Raw genomic sequence first — 23,018 nt, forward strand, 5'->3', positions numbered from 1 at the left:
GGCAAAATCATCATGTAAATAACAGCTTTTTAGTATAGTATTCAGTACAATTCAAATATGGCCTGAAAAATAAACCTGGTTGTACAAAACTGCCTTGTTTGATTTTAACTGTAATGTTAAACTGAAGTGTCTTGTGCAATATTAGCATGGACTAAGCTTCACTGATCTGAAAACATGAAGGTAACGCTTGACTTGCATCCTTAGAGTATTATGCATCATGAGGAAAGAAATGATAAATAACTTACTTTACAGTCATAAACCAATGTAATTTATAGCATGTTTGTGTTAGTCCAATGAACACAAAGTCTAAGCTAGGAAGGATGCTGAACCTGCACTGAGCGAACCCGCACAGCAGCAGCCACAGCAGCTGAGAAAACTCAAGTCTCTGTGACTCTGACAGCTATGCTGTAGCAAAACTTACGTGGATTCATGTCCTGTGGATACCCCATGGGCTCCAGTACCACTTCCCTATGTTGTTCCCATCCACCTTCTACAATTAAATAGTCTCTCCCTGCCATTTCCCACTCCTGCAGCCCGTCTGGCTGGCCACAGCCCGCTGTGTGCTGGGCATGTGGGAAGGGGCCAGCTCTCCACTGATACCCTCTTGTCCTACCACGCCACATCTTTTTATGACATGTGGGAAGTTTGTATCATTGAGAAATTTACCCCCCCAACAAAGCTGGACATAAAGTTTCAAAGCTGCTGAGGGGATGGAGAAGCAACCAGCCACACTGTGCAGCGACATGCCTCCCTGCCTCAGCCATCTCCTGTTGACCAGAACAACCTCTCTTCTTCACCAAACACAGGGGAAAAAAGCAAAGGGGAAAAGAAAAAAGGAAAAAAAAAAAATCAAAGCGAAGATTACAAACCATGAAGTGGGATGCAGTGCTGTCCTGTAGAAAATGGAGAATGTAAATATATGGTTCTGTTATCCCAGTCATGAGGCATGGAGAATGACATTGCTCCAATTGTCTGGGAAACCTATAAAAGAAAACAAAATACACAGATATTTTCACTAAACATATGGTTTTGAAGTGTCAAATAACTGCAACAGAATCAATACTTGTTTCTCTTACAATTGCTTAAATCTTGTATTCTTGGAAACTGCTCAATCTAATACACCCAAATCCTTCATCCTACACCTGAAAATAGGCAAAAGCAACTTTATTGCCAGAATTATTAGCTGTGAATTGTCATGTCCACGGTGATCAGAAACTGGCCCTAGCTCATGCTCCACCAGAAGCAAAGGAGCCTGTGGAGCAGAGACAACACAGGCAGAGTCACTGAGGGATCCTCCCAGAGTTGTGGAAGTGAGAGCTTCAGCTCCAGAGGTGACACAGGGTAAATACTAGAGCTTCCTCCTTTTGTTCACAATAAAGAAGTCATTTCTCACAGCCTTGATCCGATGAGACATCTAACCATTCTGAAGCACTTCTCTCTACCTCAGCAGGTGCAGAAGACATGCCAATGGCAAAACATGCACTTACTTATGCAAAGGTCACTTATGCAAGCCAGCAAGTGTCAGTTTTGGACTCACAAGTGTCAGAAAGGCATCTCCCCTGATGCATTCCAAAATATTGTCTACTTCACTAATGCAGGTGTGTCTAGGCTCCTTTCAAAATCTGGCTCTCATCAATTCTCACAGCTCTTTTAAAGTGAATTTTTCAAACTCATCTAAATGCTCCACATTCTTCACTTTGGCCAGTGCCAAAGAAGCCCAAGTCCCGGGGTTACTGCTACAGGCTTCTCTGAGAGAATAAGGGTGTTGGATTACCCCAGAAAACAGGGAAGATAGAATTGTGACAGGACAGCAACGCAGAGACACTGGATTCACTGAAAAACCACCTCAGATCCACCGAGACCAAAGCTGTAGCTCAGTGCCTGAGCCGAGCTGGCCCTGGAGGCCACCTCTGACCTGCCCGCAGTACCACTGGCTGCAGGAGGGCTCCTCAGCTCAGGCACAGCGAGGGACCCAGGCCCGTGCTCAGGCACTCTTCTGTTGAGCTTCCCAGGGACTCCTGATTGGGAAATGTGGTCCCAAGGACCTGAAGTGGCTCTGCTAGAGCTACCTGCATTTAGGAGGTTTGCTGACTTGAGCTCCAGACCACACAAAATGGGTTAGACTGCTTTCATGTTGGAGGAACCTCACAATGCCACACTGAGCTAATAAAAAACTCTGCTAATAAAACTAAGCTTACTGTTTCCATTTCTGACCCACATATCAACTTACGTGCCCAAAATCTTGCCCAGTTTTTTTCCACTATACTAGTTGGTCTAGTGAAAAGACACTTTCAAAGCTCAATTATCAGAAGAATTCTCATAGATGTCTAAATATCATCTTAATTTCTAAAACTATGCTTGCCTATTTGAAAAATTTGGTCAATGCAGGCAACTTGGTATAGCTGAGCTACTGGAGAAGCAAATACAAACCTCTCTCTTCAAGTATGTGTGGCACATTTTACGTTCTACTATAACTGAGCAGGAAATCACAAACACACAAACTAACTGTAACAGGGTTGGACTAGCAAAACTAAGGTGTTTCAATCAGAAAGTAAAAGCAAGAGCGTGCATTTCATTCTGGGGTGTTTTACATTCTTTATGCTGCACAGATCTTTTATTTCAGATTTTTTCAGCATTTAGTATTTTAGGAAAACTAGAAATATTTAACCCATTTCTCACTTTCCCTGTGCTTTCTGCTGAAAGGTCTTTACTGGAAGTTTGAAACTCCTTCATGACCACACCTGAAACAGTTACTGTAGCTTAACTCAGTAATATTAGCAGAATATTCAGCTTAGGAGTTCTAGTCTAAGTGATAAGGAGAAGGAGGAGCAGTAAGGGATGAAGATACCCTGTTGCAAACAACCTCATCTGAGAGCTAAGCTGGTAATGCACTGGACAGTTTGTGCCTCGGTTACTAAATCTCAACACTTAAAACTGAAATACTTGTAAAAACAGAATATAAAGACTAACTGAATACTAAGCACTCTGGAAACAATAGCTGTAGCAACTCTGTCATGAATAGTGTCCCATCAGAGCGTAGGAGCTGGGAGGAGGAGAAGGGAAAACAGACCCTTCAGGAGCGATTGTTCCCAGGACTCCGTTAGGAGAACACGAAGCTGTTGCTGGAGGACACACACACATATCCCTGGCTAACTGTCAGGGCAGAACCCCAACTCTTTCTATCAGTAAAGCAACCCAGGGTTTGCCTTGCCAGGATCTGTATGCTGATACAAGGAACCCAAAACCCAGTGAGCTGTTACAGACTGTTCTTGCTGACCACCCACCACCAGGAAACCCAGAAACAGCTCAGCCTCACCTTGTTTGTCTCTGGCAATTGGCCTGCTGTGGCTTGCCATCTGTTGTACAATAATCCTGAGCCAACTTTGTCTTGTATAAGTTTTAGATTCCCTGAATATAACATTTGTTGTGCTCTGTGCTGCCAGTTCACAGTTCTCTCGATCATATACCGTAAAGCATCCCCCTCAGGGAGCCGCACCCGGATGCGCTGCAGGGAGGCCAGCAGCGGTAAGATCTTCTCTAACGGCGGCTTTTCTGAGCGGTGACAGTGTGGACAGAGCCACACACGAGGTCCCTGCAAAACGTTGGGCACGGAAACACAGCCGGTATGGAAGAACCCTCTGCAGAGTTCACACTGTATCATCGGAGCAGCCGGCTCCTTCTGGCACAGACAGACTTTCAGTTCTGTGTCCTCTTCGCTAGACAACACCTTCACTTCGTTGGCTGCTCGCAGAGAACGCAACGCTTCCATTTCCTTTAATCGGGCTTCCCCAAGTGTAGCCATCTAAAAGGGAGTTCAAAGAAAGGGATGTCATCTCGAAAGGAACATCACTCGTTAGAAACACGATGACCTCTGCACAATCACACTCTTCAGATACATCAGCGAGTATTTCACATTGTTAAGAAGCTCCTCGCCCCTCTACGCCTTCAAAGCTTTGGAAGTCTGAAGCGAAGCAGTTATTAGAATGTGCAGTTATGTGACCAGTTTCCTTCTGTTTTCTCATCAGGCCCACAGATACAAAACACTCCTTTGCAAAAAAATATCCTCCTAACTCTCTCCCTTCCTCTCTGTTCCAAATCCTTCATGTTCTAAACTACAAACCCATTACCCTCATTCAAGCAGTTTAGACACTGAAACAAGTGCAGATTTGGCTTGCAGGTACTTCTCTATGAACACATCTCTCAAATACGTGGTCTGACTCTGCATAATGCTAACACACATCTGGGCAGCTTTCAGAAACACAGGTGCATCTCTGGTAACTACCTTGCACAGATTGTCAAGTGCAGAGGGCCGTACCCTGATCTATGTAATTGCTTCTGGGGTTTGTAAACACCAAGTGAAATTCAGGTGTAGTCCTGAATGTGTTGTTTGACATTTCTACACCTGCTCATGATCCTTTTTTTCAGGAATCCTTAGCATTAGCTGCTATTAAAGATAGCAATATATTTGTTTATTAAAGATAGCAATATAGCAATAGCAATTTGTTTATTAAAGATAGCAATATAGCAATATTAAAGATAGCAATATAGCAATTAGTAGAATTTATAAGTTGCGGCTGCTATGTAGTTTATTATATATATAAAAATAAATGTATACAGAAGGGTTTAAAATTTTAAAAAGCAGTTATTTCACATATCATGGCCTTGAAATGTGATGACTAGAGAAAAATCAGGTACACAAAAATTAAGACAACTGTGTCCTGCATGGGCAGAGATGGACTCGGGCACAGCACACCCCACGGCGCACGCACAGGTGCTCAGCACTGCAGCTCCAGCGCTGGGCTGGGAGAGTATCCAAACCTTCACTGCAAGAAGATTCCTGTTCCCCTTGTGTCAGAAGCAAAACCTGCCGCACTAAATGAAGATGTTTTCCTACGTGCAGTGCATGCGAGTGTCCTTCTCTCTCTCCCAACTATTACAAGAGATAATACAGTCAAAGAGGAGAAGGGTGTGTGGTTCAGAGGACACAGTCTGTAAGTCTGGATTTCCAGACAAGAGAGGCCAAAACCAAACACTGAACATACAGGTCTCAAGTAGCTGCCACAGGTTAAAACTTAAATGTCCCATAGCCAAAGGGACAATTATATTCACACCCTACCAAATCAGTCTATCGCCCCTCATTAATCATGGGACACGGTTTAATCTGATCATGGTGGAGTCTCTGAAATAGATCTTTTGGGATGAAGCACTTTACCACTAAGTCTGCTCCATCCAGAACTAGTGTTTTATTGACTTCATAATGCATGAAGTTTTCTTCAATTATTTATGGTGTTTGTTTTAATTATAAATGGGTTTGGGTTATTGCGTTCTCTAAAGGGATCAGACTTGGGAAAATCCTATCCTATCTTTAATGAGGTTTTGGTATGGTGGAGGAAAATAGGTCTCAATTTCTTAGTTTTCTCTGCTTTGTCAGGCTACAGACATTGCCTGGCAAACTGTAAGGCTACTTCATGCATAAAGACAACACACATTTTTTCCACTAAAAGCAATTTTGGAAAGTCTGACACAAGCACAGAAAAGCGCAGTCTTAGAAGTCCTTCTGCAGAACAGCAGAGCAAGCAGAAAAGAGTGGAAGGTAACACTTCTGCACGACAGGCAAACATAAACAAAGATTTGAAGAAATTAGAAGAAACTCCAGTTCAAAAAAAATCTTTAACCACATACCGCAGATGCAGTATCTTTGCTCTCAGAGAGTGCCCTTTCCAAGTCACTCAGAGTCTCTAGCTTAGTGCTTTTCTTCTTTCCACTCGGCACTGGCTCCTTCAACTTCTTCTGCTTTCTCTTCAGATTCAGCATTCCAATATCACACCGGGGACATAACACCTGATGGACAGAAGAGCAGTATTGCCTGCAACACTTTTAATGCATTCCCCCTGCCCTAACACAGCCACATATGACTAGTTAGAACAAGGATTCCTGGAGTTTTTTCCAATCAAAGATTTAGGAGACTAGGATGAGGTTATCTGGAAAATGGGGAGAGTTGGAAGGTTAAAAATTCAATTTTATAAAATGGGCAGACCAGAAACACCTCCCTGGTTGATTCAGATTGCTGCTATATAGAGACAGCTGATACACTGAATAGCCTTCAGGCAATTTAAGCTGCAAGCCCAGGATTCCAGGGGCTGCCCTGGATTTCTCTGTCCTAACAGAGAGGAGGGCAGGGGGTGTAAGAGGGTCTCAGCGTAGGCTAGAGGGTGTGGACTGTCCTAGAACTGCAGGTGTTCACACACGTGCAGCAACAGATTCAGAAGACCAGCTAAAGCAGCTACAGCCTCACCCTTATCACAGCTAAACTGGAGGTGGATGAGGCAGGTTTGAACCTGCACTCCAGCAGCTGCAGCCTAACGTGATGAAGTAAATTCAGTGCCATAAATATGTCAATATTCCCATATTCATACTGAAAATGTCAGACTGTGGCACAGCATGCTCTCATTAGCCACTGATTAAAAAGAATAGAAAAATCATAGCTAAATCTTAAGCATTTAAAAAGTTTTAAATTATCATTAAAAGTATAGGTCAATCTAATAAAAATTATGTTAAAATAGGTAATATAATACCTTAAACAATTCTGCAAATATACTTTATATTTACTGCTACTTCATGAGTTAATAGTGTAACTCTGATGTGGTTTTGCTGTGGCATAAAGAGTGGTCTTCTCTAGAGCTGAGATCTCTTACCTCCAGAAGAGAATAAGGGGAATTCTCACACAGAAATGTGTTAGCTGCACACTCCTTCCACGCTTGAACTTCAGACACCAAGGACTCCAGCCTCGGCAGGTAGTCCAGATGCACTGGAATAGATCGGCCTCTTGTGACAAGTTCTGCTAGTGTGTCCAGCACAGGCACGCGTCCTCCAACCTGGCAGATTATAAATTAAGAAATGCTTGATGTATATAAAATATACCACTGCCATGAATCACAGCAAGTCATTTAGATTAACTGAAGGTAGAACTTGTAAAAACAAATTTACTGCCGAGACACTTCAGTCACCTCTATAGCTGTTATTCCAGCATTTGTGCTTCCCATGCTCTAATCATTAAGTACAGACAAAACTAATAAAACACTTGGGGAGGGTGTGGGGGGGCGTGGGGAATACACTTAGCAAATGAGAGTTTTGGTTTTTTAAAAAAAGACACTGCCAACAATATAAGCAGACTGCCAATCTAACAATCTGCATTCACAGCAGAAAATCAAAATAATTTTGAAATAGACTCAGAAGGCAAGTCTAACCCAGTCCCTGCCATGCCGAAAGCAAGGAACCATCTCAATATCCAATGAGCCATCTGAAAGCGATCTCTGTGCGTTCACTGAGCTGCCTATGCCTAAGGCAACCCAGTGAGATGAGCAGCAGTAAAGCAGCACTGAGAGGTAATTTCTAAAATCGGCAGTGATGGGGGACTCGAGAACTATTCATCCAGAACAACCCCAACATCTCTAGCAGCAAAACTCAAAGTACTGATAACCAAGAACTTTCTGCAAGTCACAATGACTGCAGGCATTTACTAAAATCTTCACAGAACAGAAGCAAAAATTCTTGGCACAGACACATTTTTCCATATTCAGGAGGCAGAATTTCAGAATCCAAACCACGAAATTAGCAAATGCCAAGAACAATTCACATAAGTCCTCTTGAGACAGCCCTCAAACAAAAGTTAGTATTCCATGAACTTTATTCCTTCAAAATTTTTAAGCCCAGGACAAGTAATTTTTTTTAAATAAAAGCTTCTTGAACTAGAAGTAAGTTTTTATTAAAAGCCCAATTTAGGTCAGATAGGCCTGAAAATACTGAGTTCACTTTATAGAAAAAACACGATGACAAATGAAAATACCAGGAAATATTTGGCAACTTTTATCAAAAAGTGAACTCAGGGCTACCCCAGTCCCACCCTTTCCTGGCCCGTGCAGTCCCACTGACCCCTGGCTCGAGCACTTGCCAGCCTGAGCCATGAACCACTTCAAGGAGTCAGCCCAGGCTACGACTGCTCACCGGGGCTTGAACCGGCACAGCACATCGGGGGCAGTGGGAAGAGAGAAGAGGGGAGCGTTAAGCTGCCACTGAACTGTAAAAGATGCAAAAACCTTAAAAAAATACAGGAGAGGAAACTGGGAAGTGCCAGAAGCCAAGGTGAAAACCTTCCTCTTTATCAGGCTCTGGTTGTCATTCTCTGCCGTCAACTTCTTGCTCAGTTCAAGACTTTCAGCGTGTGAACATGGAAATGGAAATCACACAAAGCTGGAAAAAGTCTTAAAAATGGAAGAGGATGGAGAAAAGATGGAAGGAAGAGAGGGAAATCAAGTTAACCTCCACCTCAAAATTCAGACAGAATTGCTACAAAATTGCAAGTACTTTAATCTATGCAATTGAAGGCTGACCATAGAGGAAGAGAACAAGAACCAGCCTTCAGACTGGCCATGCTTAACGGCTAACAAAGGAAGGAATACCTCTCCATGACAGGATGTCTGAAACATCACTAATGACACAGATATGGAAACAGCAAGGGAATTCTATGGGGTCTCAGAAGAGGCAATTCCACCACAGTAAGTATTAATATCCTTGTAATCTCAGGTCTTGGTGAGAGGCATGCTCCAGAAAGGTGCATTCAGAACTGGAGAAAATACAAGGATAGAACCCTTCTGTGATCAGGAATATTCATGAAATACGAAATTTTTTATTTTTTTTTTAAGAAGATGCTAGAGCAAAGTTATTTGTTTAATCAAGCAGATGAAGGCTTTGCTCTAGCATCTTCTAAATTAGTGATTTAGGGGATTTGTTTATTCATGAGTCAGCAACAGAACCTGCTCCATACTATGTGTTTCAGGAATGCAGTAAGGTGCAGAATGGTACACAGAAATATGATTACCAGGTAATTGTTACTAGTCAACTGAGCAAAATTTAAGGTAAAGTTCCATAATATAGTATTTTTTAACTTTAGATTTTTGTTAATAGATTTTATTGCAAAGGTGAAGAAATACAAATCAGGTCCAGAAACAGAAGTAAAAATTATAGCACTGCTCAGAGTGTAACTGCACTGTGTCTAGGGCAACAGGTGTTACAGATGAAGCATTCTCAATTCTGTGCAATACTGAAGCACCAAGTGCACACAACAGAGCGTAGGTCTGTTACACTGACAGGGGTTACTATCCCTCACCACAAAGCCAAGAGCAGAGTTTACAGACCTGCAGAGCTTCCACCTCCTGCAGCCAGTCTTTGGCCTTCTGCACCGCGTCCTTCAGGGCAACACCATTTGGGAGATAGGCTGGGATCTCCTCTATTTCTTTCACTGCTGCTACAAGACTGCTCAGGGACTGCCGTGGTCTGCGTAAACAAAACATCTCAGAATGTAAAACACTCACTGCAATACAACTGGGGTTTCTACCCATCTGGCTTATTAAAACCAAAGGGTTACACCAAATAATGACATTATGTCCAGTACTAGAGACACTTACTGTACAGCCAGGGCATTAGTAACACAGGGGTGATTTTAGAAATGTGTATTTGCTTGCTATAGACTGCTACTAGAAATATTCACACATTGGGGTTTATGGGAGATTTAATATTTATGAACTTTTGAATGACAGAACCTTGGCTCCTCAAACACACACTGAACCCTAAAACAGTACCAGCTAAGAGATTCTACATTAGAAGGTTAAAAAACCCCACAAGATGGCTTTTCTGTATTTCAGAATTTGATTTTGACATTTTAAAAAGGCAGAAACACAACAGCATCTCCATTTTGGAGGTTAAATGCAAGCTTATTCCAGTTTTGTGCTCTATGAAGTTATCATTTTAAAACAGTACTATTACTAACGGGTAAGAAACACTCAAATGCTTTCATAATTGAGACTGGCGGAAAAATTTTAAAAAGTATTTAAAAGTCAGGAATACTGAGAGAAGAAAATTTGCATACAAGTTCGTGCCAACCTTCTGAACTTCAAGTAGCCTGTGCTCTCCCCATTGTACTTTACAAATCAGAAAGTCAAAGCAACAAGCAAGAAAATTTTTCTCAGTAAGGATATATTTGGCTTATTTGCTTCTCCCCTGTACCAACTGATCTGGAAAAATCTCCTCAACATTAGAAATAATCCACATAACAGTTTTACCAGCTGGAATTCTATACCTAAGCTCTCTCTGGACATGCACCCTCCAGTCTGACACTGAGGGAGGGAAGAAGGTGGAAAGGAAGGAAGAAGCATCTTAAAACGCTTCCTTAAGGCAAAAGGAGAATTTGCACAATGGTGAAGCACCACAAACAGTGCAAGCCAACACCAATGTTTAAAATTGCTCAATCACTCATGCCCCTTCTCCATCTTGTCCTTCTGGATGGCACAAGTTTTGCCTTCACACTGTGAACTGGATGAAAGAGTTCACAAAACAGAGAGAGCCTCTTCAGAAGCCAAATATTTCTATCTTAAACAGCTCACAGAACTACAAAACACAACATTAAGATTTAGCTTCTACCTGGCCTTTATCAGATTTCTGGCTTTGTCATCCCAGTGTTCAGAGACAGTAAGGAGCTCCTGCAGCTTCGCCATTGCTTTCTCAACTGCTGGGTAGGGAGCAAGTCCAACACCTGAGTCTATAAGACGTCTCATATCATCCAGAGTAAGAGAGTTTTGGTCTGAGGAAGCCAGCTGCACATCCTCAAGCCAGCGTGCCTGTTCCAGGCGTATCCGCAGTTCAGCCAGTTGGGGCAGATCAACGTCAAAGTCAAAGCTGACATCCAACAGCTCCTGAAGTTCTGCAGCACTAGGCATCTCTTCAGAAAGGAGTTTTTGGCTTTGTTGTTGAAAATCTTCCACACGATCAAGAAGATCCTGAAATATACAGATGCAACAATAAATCAGAAGAAAACCCACTGCCAAATCTCTCAAATGATGAAGTGCAATTTTAAACATCTAAGCGCACCCCTCCCAGCACACACTACACTGTGATACATACAACGTGCACAGCAAACTACCCTGACACCTGGAACACTTTAACAGTGTGTCTTCAACACACAGTGTGGATGGAGATCAGCACCTCCTCATGCATAATGTGTCCACAAGCTTGAGGATCATAGGACGAGGGAATTCCACTCCAAACTCCTCTGAGCTAAGAGCCAGGTGTCGAGAGGAGGACTCAGAACCACAGAAAGGATCTAAAGGGAAACTTTATGTGTTTCATCAGCGCTCTTTTCTGGTTCTGTTCTGGAATGATTCAAGTGGCTGAAGAACAACAAGGTTAAGATTAAGGTGGCTTTGAAGAATGTTGAGAAGGGCATAGAGCTTCTGGGGTTCATTTCTGCTGCATCATTAAGGTTTTTGAGCTGGACCATAGTCCCAGTAAGCTACAGGCATTTTCTTCTTTCATGGAGTGCAACACCTTCTCTCCCTCCATATGTCCAACAGCTAATTACCCCAAAAAGGTATCTCTGTGGCTGTTTGCATTTCAGCCGGGATAATGGACAGTTAGCCAGTGTAATCTCACTGCAAAGGCTGGAATTATTCTGTATCTAGTCATCCTGCCCTGCTTCTAGTACTGCTAGAATAGCATTTCAGCCAGTAAGTTCTTCCTTCACAGCTGACATCTTGATGGTTTGCCAGTGAGGTTGTTTGCCAGGTAGACAATCTCACACATAATGGAAATAAAGCCTTTTTAGAGATATATTAAATTGTGAACCAATCTCCAGTAACTGTTGGTCATTTATATTAACAGCCTTATTTACAGGACTACACATAATTTAGGATTGTTGAGAATGATATAAAAGAATACCCTGACCATATGTGTTTGATATTTCCCTGTTCACAAATGCCAGATGGAGAACAACTGTTTGCATGTCTGGCATTCCTGAACTGCTTTTTAAATAGTGAGATAACTTCAGAATTACAATGTTATAAACAAACAAATAGGATTACATAAAATCTGATTCACATATTCCACACCAGATAAAGCTTCACAATCAATAGTCACAAAGCTGAGTTGAACTGGTCTATCCTGATTCAAAGTCACACGATGCCGTTGGGTCTCTCGGCATTGTGTGGATCCTTAACAGACAGTTCAGGAGCTGCACACTGCATCTCCTGGTTCCAAGAGTCACAAATATGAAAAGCCCTTCTCCTTTAAGACAGGAATTTTTTTTTTTTTTTTTTTTTTTTTAATTACCACTCAGTGCGATATGCAGCATTTCAGCAAATTCTGACACCAAATCTTGAATTACTTTCAACTTGTCTGAGAGCTGATCATCTGGTGAGTAAGTAATCAGCACTAGCTGGTTGTGGGAGACAAAGTGATCTGACTCATTGTCAGCAGCAGGTACTCTGCTAGAACATGTATTTAGGCTGGTAGCTTTGGCTAGTGTTATCTGTGTTGTTTCCTGGAACATGGGTTGACAGCACGAGGTGGTATCTAATTACAAGACTGAGAAAGCAGATTCTGAATTAACAAGGAAGTGATATGAATGGGAGAACTGTCACTCAGAGCCCTAAGGAGCTTTGAATATTTTCAGATAAACTTGGCTTCACTCTCAAGAGGAGACTAGTTAACTGGCCCCAAACTTTTAATCTGTAGTTACCCAGGTCATCCTGCTGTTTCTTTGAAATTACTTCATACAACTAACATTTTGATTCCTCTATCAGTACAAAAGTCTACTGACCATGAACACCAGCAGGTCAGAAAGCTCCGTTTTTAAGCAACTCAACAAGCCCAAGTTACTGACAGTTTAAAGGTATTTATTCTTGGAGCACATACAAGACAGGAGATGAATGCAGTGCAAATACATCGTTGTGACAAATGCTCATGTTTTTTCCCCTAGAACTTTCCAAGTTACCTTCAGTAATGGTGTCTGGCTGAGGACACAGGGTAGAGCATACAGCTGCCTCACGAACAACCGGAGCTCATTCACAGTCAGCTGATTTTGACACTTTCCTCCCCCGGAGCGGTACCTGCAATTACACACAATTCAACTTTGTTGGATGCCACTATCAAATAAAATCTAAACTTCTCAAACATCTGCTTATGATTTCTTGTGAGTCAAGTTTTACTCACAAATAATAGAATATTCAAAACCATCCAAGCAGCCTAGGGCTTACATACATGGGAAAACTTCAGTTAGCTATAGCAGAACAAGCTATTGTTGAAAATACTCTTTCATATTAAATAGTATTCTGGAACAACTACTCAGCCTTGGAAGAGCACTGGTTATTATGGAATAAAATTAGGCTTTTTTCCAGAACACAAAGCAATTGTGGATAAACTATTCAGTTATGTTGCAATAGCTATTGTAGTAAGCTCTCCCCATGCCCATACCAAAAGAGAACAAATCCCAATTTTGAATGGGTTTTATAGTTACAGGTCATGTAGGCACTTCTGAAAAATCCTCTTTACGCTGAAATCATCGTTTTCATTTTTATCTAAAAGCTTCGTATCAAATGAGTGGCTTATAAGTGTTAACAAATTGGCTAATATTAAAAAACCTCTCTAAACTCAAGCCAATATTAGCTAGGTCTGAGAAGCCAGAACAGAAAAGGAAAGAAATCTCTTACAATGCTGGCTCCAATTTAATCCACAATATGTCATTTAAACAAAAGAGGAAAACAACATCCCAGCAGGATATGCCAGCATGACTGGAATGTGAACACTATAAAATAAATTTCAGTTACTATTCTATGTTAAAAATAATTATTTTTAAAGGATATGCAAGATGACATTGGGAGCTGCAATGTCCACAGTAAGTTGAGCAATAAAATGAATACAAAGGCTCAGGTACAACACAGGCTGCTTTACGGTTGAAAATGTTTTCCTATTTTTTGTGGAAGTTCTGCAGAATCTTCCAGGAAAAGGCACAAGTTTTAAAAATAAATATTTACATACATATACATATGCACACACACATATATATATATATATAAGCTGCAAAACTGACTGATACAAGATGTTTCTGATAACCAGAAATTGCAGGAGCCTGAAAAAAAGCATTAACAGAAATAAAGCGCACATCCATCCGGGGTTATTAATTACGAAGATCTCTAAGCACAAGGTCTCTAAACTCTTGGGACACTAAGAAGTAGAAAAGGTATCCTGAGACCCAGGGAAGGAAGGGGATGGATAGTTAGAACATCCCTTTGTACTTGTGCTGCTGTCATGCTGTTCCCTTCCAGTGCCAGAGGGGAATGAGGGCCACACTGTCCTTTGGCCCCATTCAGACAATGTTCAGAGAACAATCTGCCAAACAGCATCAGCCAGGACTCTGTAATCACTGTAAGAACCAATGGAAATAGGGAAGCACGGCCCATCTGCATTTCTTCAGGTACTACAGAGGAGATGGTGAGCCAGAGTCACAGGATTTACCCTAAGAGAATATTTATCATCTGTCTTGGTCTCTTCTCCCCAGGAACTGTGGTGCAGTACTATACAGGAGGAGATCCTTGAGCATCACTGACTACCATGATTAACAGGGATGACCCTTCCGGTTGAGTCAAGTCTACTGCATGGCTCTCTTCCAAACTGAGATCAGAACAAAATGCTCAGTCCATACAGGGAAGTTTGTCAAAAGCATCTATCAAACTTTAGGCAGAATCCACAATCCTTCATCACCAACACAGCAGCTGGTGTGATGAATGCTGCCCAACATCCTGCAGATAGGTGAACTTCAGAGATAAAACTGCATTTGATAACATGCATTAAGGCTCTAAGCACATTATTCTCTTCTTTATGTCTTCCTACATATGTTATAATCACTCCCCCCTTCAGTCTTTTAAGAAAAAAAAAAAATTCATCAAATAACATGGGTTTTTAAAGTTCTAATCACAAAGACATGCTACTGGACTTTTCCTAGAAATACGCCAAAAAGATCAAAGGAGAAATGGTGAGAGAAGGGCTAAAAACACTTCTAGAGCGAATGAGAAATGGAATCCAAGCACTGCCTTGATCCTGTGTAGTGCACCACTGGGTGGATTATTCATCACAGTCTGCAAACCTGAAGGAGCTGGCAAGTACAGCTGTGAAAAAGGCTGATACACGATCACGGCGACAAGAGAACAGACCAAGTCGAGGAGATGAAGATAAAAGTTACTCCCTGCTCTTTCCAGGCCAAGCAAAGTCAGGTACATGTTAAGAGCAGGACAGACTCTTGGAAGAGCTTGTCTGGCACAGAACAGCTGGAAGGGGCCTGGGTGCTGCTCCAAGTTCATCATCAGGAGGCCTGAGCAAATATCAGGGGCAGGAGATCACCCAGACTGGGGATGCCAAAAGGAGAAGACATGGCTCAATGCTGAATGAAGGAAGAGATCAGGAGCAGACAAGATCTTCAATAACAGTGCCATGAATCTCTGCATGGGAAATCATCTATCTGGCAGAAGTCATGTCTCTTGGGGTGCTGAATTTCCTGCTGTGATACTTTTATGTTTCTGTGACAGGGGCTTCATCCTCTTGTGTTTGCAAGACAGTGAAGGTTAATTTTTATGAAGTCCTTTCTACAAAGACTTATGCAAGGACCATTAGGAAGGGAAAGCACAGCTACCAGAATCATGTCTAAATAGTAGTTGGATATTCTACTACCAAAGTCCTTTAAAGTACCACAGGGAGTGACAAGCTACAAGATTCCTGCTGAGGCAGGCAACATGCAGAAGCCATGCATGTGCAGCTATACCAGCACAAAAACAAGTGCTCTGATAAACACCACATTGTTCAAAGCAGCAGAAACAGGTGACAATTGTCCAGCTGGGATGAAAGATGAACAGGTTTTCCTGAAGTACTTCACACTGTTAAGACTGTTGGACTTGAGCAATTTCGTCCTCCACGTACATAAACCCAGGATTTTTTTTTAGAAACCTATAATCCCAGAAGACTAAATGCTGCCATTTTAAATCTGGGTGAAGAATCTGCAACAGAAGATGGTAATTTGTGATCCCCGAGAGAAAGGCTAGTACATCAGTACAGTCACGATCAAACCGATGCTATGAGGAAATCTGGCCTTGTCCTTCTGGATCTTCTGACTCATTTCAGACATGGAAAGTGCTAGCGGGACCCAGCAGCCAGTTCACAAAGAATCTATTACCCAAACACTGCACTGCCCTGTCTTCAAATTCCTCAAGCAAATAACCTGTCTAAAAGATTTAACATAAGTGTCGCCAAAGAAAGAGCAAATATTTTTCAGACTTCTCATACAGTATTCCCATCATCATCAGCTCAAGAGTTAAGACACTTTATTTTTCCACAAGGCATAAAGTGTAATGAATATAATGACATATGCAACACCGACAGATTTTTAGTCCCCATGGCACAAAGACAAGTGGACTGTATCTTGTTGGGTGTTGCTCTGTCTGGAAATATCAAACCAATTTTTCCTTTCGGGGAACATTAGAATGAATTTACTGCCAACTGTCAAACACAGAGGAAGAAGAGATTGAAAGCTCAGGATGTTTAACTTATTACATGCAGTAGAGGTGAATCTCCCTGTAAAAGATGGCTCTCTTGAGAAGACAAAAAGATTACTTTCATTTTTAAGTCTTACAGAACGCTGGCATCTCTCACTGGCCATGGGCATCTATCTTTAGTGACTCAGTTTCATTGCAAACACATACAGTAACATTTACCTGGTTTGTCTTTTGCCATTAAGGAGTTGCTGCGCCACTGAGGCACATTTGTCTGCATCCTGCGTAACCAGTCTGAGGTGTCGCAGTAGATCATTGTCTGGAAACTTTTTTATTTCTGATTCTTCTATCAAAGCCTTAAAACTGATGAGACCTTTTGGGAAAGATACTAAGTTAACAAGAGTCTCCCTTTGTGATAGATTTTAAATGGTAAGGCTGAATAAGACAACACAATAAATACATTTCTATTTCAACTTCAGTTATATTTTGTGTCCAAGTGATTTACAATCTTCTCAGGCAGCTTCGCATAATTTCTGGGACTATAACATCTAAAATATTTACTTTAAAACATGAAATTATATAGGATTTGATCATCACATAAGACAGAAGTTGCTAAGGTTCAGAAATTAAAACCAAGAAATTAGTAATTTAAAATTATTTGTGGGAGACAAAAGGTAAAATACTTACTTTTTTTATTGTTAATTTTTGCCTCCAGAGCTTCGTTAACATTGGAAGCCCATTCATTGTACGATTCTGCACGCATCTTCAGCGCGTTCATCATCGGGTAGAGCTCCTCCAGGGTGTAGCGGTAACTACAAGTGGCACAAAATTCAAACTCTTCAGCAAAAACTTGGGGGAGCAGGAGGGTGGAAGGGGAAGGGCATCAAGATGTGTTGGCCCATACAACACAGAAATGATCTACTATGCACTCAGGGTTATATAATTAAGACCTACAACCACACCGTGTTCCTCCCAAGATAATATCAACACTGCAAATGCTGCAAAAAGCAATTTCAACACTACAAATTAAGCAACTGTGGAACTGTCTTAGGGCAAACTACATTCATGCAGGACAAAGATGTAACCAACAATAGGAAAGGAAAGATGACAACAGGAAGGAAAGCAACAAAAACAAAAAAATATTACTCAGCAAGGACTGGATATAAGGGATGATGACCTTGTTGCTATAAATAAAAAAGCAAACTAACTTATCTGGCATTTTTTGTCATTATAGAGCAAGAAGAGCTGAATGCTGAAAAGAAAGAGTCTTTGTATGTGAGCACAAAAAAGGCACTTTGTGTTGGGGGGAACTGTATTTGCAAAGGACTGAGAGAAACCAAATACTGAGACCAGCACCACTGACAAAACAGAGTAGGCATTAGATTATCAAACCACAATATCTACACGTACAGTAAATATCTCCAGAACACAACAGTATTTGCTATCTAAAGCTTACCCCAGTTTATATTTGTAGGTGGGACAGGAACAGAGATCCTCGACATGGTACAAGCAGACCAATAACCCGGGTTTGCATGGGCAATAAACAGCAGACATGAAACAAGTGGTTTTACACTTTAAGCACTGTCGCTCATCATCAGGAAACAGCTCAAAAGCAACTCTCTCCGAGTCAGTCACTCCCTGCAAAAGAGCATGTTACATCACTTCAAAGTCTAACGAAGAAGTGATTATTTTAAGCTAAAACATCAGAAGATAAATTTACCAAAGGAATAATGAAGCTTAGAAATAAAGATATTAAAACCAGGTAGACAGAAATGTTAGTTAATGAAAAAACAGCTATTCTGACTAAACTACTGAAAGAACAAGCATTACTTTAACAGATACATTCTAAACGATATTAAAGGGCAGATGCTAAAACAAAATGCACAATAAATGATTCTTTACCTAACCGCTCCCCTGACACTGCTCCTCAGGAAGGTACTACGCAGCTCTAAGCCGCTGACAACACATATCCCCTACAACTCACCAGTTTATCAACCTTCTCACGCAACCTCTTCTCATCTTCAATCATAATAGCCATGTCTTTCTGAACTGTAGATGCCACCACAACGTCAAGAACATCTGCTTTGGAAGCCATTTTACAGATCATCTCATCATGAGAAAACACACAGTAACGGTTTAGCAGACGGTAATGTTCCACACATTGGCGACCCAATGGCAGCTGCATTGGAAAATTTAAATACATGAATTAATTTATTCTGAAAACTACAGTAAGGTACTGACTTTTTAGGCTACTAATCAAAAACTATCCAAATGAAAGTCCAAGACAAATCCTTCTAGCAACAATATTAGTAACTCAGAATGTAAACCTGGAGAAATCAAGATGCTGGGTTCTTGTAAACCAGGACTGCTTATAATTCTTTTAGAGTGGACACTGGATGCAGTGTGTTTAAGCTGTGTTCACAGGGGGAATGCACTGCCTGGAAGAGATGTAATTAGGGGTAATATCACTAGTAGGTTCTATCACTAAACCACAGTAGGCTCAAGAAGACCCAAGCTAAAAAATACACAGAGGCTGGGGAAATGTCAATGGAAAGGGCGTGTTCCTACCACTGGAGGGATGCCCTGCCCAAAGGCAGGTTGCAGGGCATGCTGCACCTTTTTCTCAAATGATATGGCTGGTTTATGTAGGACGTGACCTGTGCTGCATAAAATTGCTGACTCCAGAACCATTAAAGTCCCTAAACTAACCCCAGGAAGAGTAAACAAATAATTACGAGCTGGGCAGGTTACTCATAGCTTTATTACCACTGTCACTGGCCAGGCAGGCAGCAACGCTCAGGTTACAATGGGGTTACACCTTAAGAGTCCAGTATGAAACTCATGGAAGGACAAGAGGAAAACCAAAACCAAACTGATACGCAAACACAGTCACAATGCAGAAAGCTTTCTTCCAGTTTCAGCCATCTCCTACTTTAAGTAGTGTTTTATAAACTGAGCAACATTTTTAGATGGGTTACATGTACAAATAGCTAAGACTTTTGGGGAAGAAAAAAAAAAAAATCAGAAGAGGAACCATCTGAAATATCAGCAGCTTCAAAGGATCTTTCTGAGATCAGGCAACACCGTGTGTCTGAGAAATCTGCTGGGAAGTACAAATAATTACTTGTATATTTGGAGCAACTATCCTTCATTTGTTTTTATTTTAAAAACGACAAAAAACTTAGTAATTACTATGACCTAATAATGGTAATGTAGGCCTATCTCTGTTACTTCAATGAGCTGAGTGAAGCTTACTGGGAATAAAGTACAGGTCTGTAAACCTTCTGTTTGAACATCAAAACTTTCTGTTCCCTTCTCATTAAGGTGTTCTTACCTAAAAACCTACAGCACCTCTGCTATCCAAGAGGATATATTCACATCAGATGCAATTCTTCTAATTATTTTTTCCCCAAGAGGACTATCAAAACTGTTCTTAATGTGTGTTAAATGTATCATCCAATTTAATCACAAAAGCTAAAGTAGAAAAGAATTCCAAGTCAGCTTTGCTTTTCAGCTGTAAAAAGCACCTCTTAAGAGTATTCCCAGTGCAATAAAGAGAAAACTTTCATTCCAACTCCTGATGGTTTGAATGGAATTTGGGGACACAAAAGGAGTAGATTCTAGCAGTATTGGTGCTTCTAATATTCTAGGTCTGCAGAGGACCTTGCCTACCTCCTGCTGTAAAAGACACATCAGCCCTAATGTCTGATTTCAAACCAAACCCGAGGAACCAGAAAAAGCCCACAGATCACTACACAAAACAAATACCTTCAGCAAAACATTATGCTTCCAGTAACAGACTCCTTCTCATCTGTGGACTAGGTTTATGCCTCAGCAGTACATTACAGCTGTACATCAGCTAGGAACAACTCTGCAACTGCAAACTTAATGAAAAAAACTCTTTCTGAAACATACCCAATCAACTGTGCAGAAGTTCACAGCTTCAGCAAAATTGAAACCCTGATTGAAGCCACTGTGATAAGCTCTCGGAAAGGTGATCACAAACTCTCCAGCACACTGATTGGTTCGATAAACCTGGGAGAAAAGATAGACAAGCATTAGGTCAAACCTAAACAGAAGTGAAGGCTGTGACGAGAACTAGTAACCTCTGTGATGACTTCGGATAGTTTTAAAACGTAAGCCCAAGAATTACAACTGGCATTTGGTAACCTGTCATATGAAACCCTAGAAAGCAAAGAGGTTTCGTTCAGCCATACCCGCACTCTAAGCCATTTTAAGTCAGCTGTCTGTGCCTTCTGCACTCTGCTAGCTCTGTGCACAGTTACAGAGGTAAAGCACAGGCAAGGCTCTCTTCAGTGTGCAGCTGAAGGGGAAGAGAAATTTGGAACCTACTCAAAAGTTCATACTGCTGTAAATCTAATACTTTTGGTGCTATACAATCAGCATGAAAGCAGGCAGGTCGTCCTGCATTTTTCAATTTTGGAGTCTCTTAAAGCATAGTTCACACCACAAATTTTGCTACTTTTTCCAGATTTTCCTTTAAGTCCCAAGATCAACTAGTCAAAAGCTAATTAAGTTGTAAAGGGACATAATTCCCATGAATAATCTAGTATGGAGCATGATGGAAACTGATGAAAAATGTTTTAAAATACTTAAGAACTTATCCAGGAAATATAAGAGGATGTGGATGACAAATAAAGGAAGAATGGGTTTTGGCCCCTTGTCAGAAACTCTATGCCAAAAAAATTGTGTCTGATTAGACAGACATAGGAAGAGCTCCTGCCATTGTTTCAAAGGTCGAGACTAAACTTCCCAGCTGAGATACAGAAATAGAAATATTCTAAGGTGGATCTCCAGAGAAGAGTTTGCCAAGCAATTCCAAAAGCAATGATTCCATTGCCCATCTGTTCATACTGGCACATTATACTAGACAAGGAAGATACAACACACATGGAAACTACTACACCATCTCTGTAATAAAAGTGGCTTCAATTATCAGCTTTGAAGTAGAATTCAGTGCAAATGAAAGAGGGTTGGGTTTGGGGGAGTAGCACAGGAGTCCAACAACATACAGGTACTCCGTGGGCCATCAAAGTATTCGGGTTCATTATGGTGACAAGTTGGTGCAAGAGATCTGGCTGAGATTCAAATAGCTCTGGAGCAAGCTTCTTCATTACATCCTCCAGCTGTTCAGCTGCATACCCTGGGGCTCCATACCACGTTTTAGGCTCCCCCCTGCAAGATTATTAAAAAAAGTTAAATATAAGCAATCTTTTAAGTTACATTTTCAGTCTTCTGCTTTAAAATACACCATGTCAAAAGAAGGCTATCAGCAGGAAGGAATGCAAAAATTATGTACCTTCCCGAATCTTCACAATTTACACAGGTCCCTCCTCCAGACCTAAGTTTTTAACTGCCTACACTTCTAAGCACATACTTAAAATATTCTGGGGGAAAAAAAGACTGAAGAAGTCCTCAGTGAAGTTCTGCTGATTCCAGCACAACTTCAAAACATGTTGTTTGTCTCTTACCATGAACACAAACTCCCTCTTGGATCTAACAACCAAAGCCAGTTCTTTGTCTTGTGCATAACTGCCATAAAAGCAACATATACCAAGTAGAAACTAAACTTCCAAATTATGCAAAAGACATCAAGGAAAAAAGAAAAAAATCCATATCCAGAGTAGAAACAAAGAACTTTTAGCAACAGCTTAACCCAATGCAAGCCAGTTGAGAAAATTATACAGATGTGTTTCAGTAGATACTGTTTGAGGTTTACAATGAAGCTGGCTCACTGCAGCACAAAGATGAAAATGCCTTCCAATTCCTTATAAAGAACAATGTTAGAAATGGTATTTGGAAAAGAAGATAACAGGCAAATCATCTTCTCCCTAGACTCCTGAAGAGCTGGTGGAGTAAAGCTGACCCAATAGTGTTCTATTTTTTTCCATAAATCATGAAGAAATTGGGAGGATTCCAGAAGAAAAGAGTGAAGTATGAATCCAGAAGCATATCCCTCATATCTAGGAGCTTACTCCTGTGCTCGAACAGGAGCTCTATGGTGGTGAAGAGGACAGCTAGTGGGAGGGACTATGGAAGGGCAGTTACATTGGTATCACAGGGAGCAGCACAAGCAGAGTCATCACTACGCAGTGTTAAATGACTATGCAGCCTTGGACTTGGTCATCATCTTGGAACAATTGTATGAATTAATGAAGACCAGCCACAGATGCAACTAAAAACTGTCCTGTGTCCTGACAGGGTTAGTCAAGAATTCTGCTCCTTGATACATGTCAGTGGATGACAGCAGTTATGAATTATGCTAAACTTGGGCCAGGATACTGGTACCAGGGGTCTCTGGACTTCAGGAGAACAGACAACAGACACAATTCTGATGGACGTGTTAAGGTGTCAGCCTTATGAAGGCAGCAAGCTGCAGAATGGAGGACGGTGACACCTTCTTCTGCACTGGTACCTGACAGCTCCACATTCCTGCCTTGAGAAACACCAGCATCAGTGATGGTAATTCTTCCTCTGATCAGGACTTACATCTTACTGATTTATTTGCAAGCACCTTTAGAAGCAAAGATTTGGTTTTTCTCCTTTTACCATTTCAAGAACTGTCACAGGATTCAGAGTTATGCAGCAGAACTATTGCCTTAAACCCTATGAAGGGTCTGCTGCTGCAGC

General features: G+C 41.2%; 1 protein-coding gene across 1 annotated transcript in view; it reads right to left on the reverse strand.

Moving 5' to 3' along the window:
- KDM5B (lysine demethylase 5B) overlaps nt 1-23,018 on the reverse strand; it is a gene marked incomplete at its 5' end in the record, with an annotated part of 44,639 nt that overhangs the window by 3,146 nt on the left and 18,475 nt on the right. Inside the window, 13 exon segments of the mRNA XM_026864415.1 lie at nt 870-981; nt 3,317-3,802; nt 5,683-5,841; nt 6,696-6,875; nt 9,195-9,333; nt 10,477-10,832; nt 12,824-12,938; nt 16,590-16,740; nt 17,055-17,179; nt 17,824-18,005; nt 18,352-18,546; nt 20,283-20,402; nt 21,401-21,563. Coding sequence (XP_026720216.1) covers nt 870-981; nt 3,317-3,802; nt 5,683-5,841; nt 6,696-6,875; nt 9,195-9,333; nt 10,477-10,832; nt 12,824-12,938; nt 16,590-16,740; nt 17,055-17,179; nt 17,824-18,005; nt 18,352-18,546; nt 20,283-20,402; nt 21,401-21,563 — 2,483 coding nt within the window.

The sequence above is a fragment of the Athene cunicularia genome, assembly GCF_003259725.1.
Source record: "Athene cunicularia isolate RWA chromosome 26 unlocalized genomic scaffold, athCun1 chr26_part2, whole genome shotgun sequence".
In the NCBI taxonomy this organism is placed as follows: domain Eukaryota; kingdom Metazoa; phylum Chordata; class Aves; order Strigiformes; family Strigidae; genus Athene; species Athene cunicularia.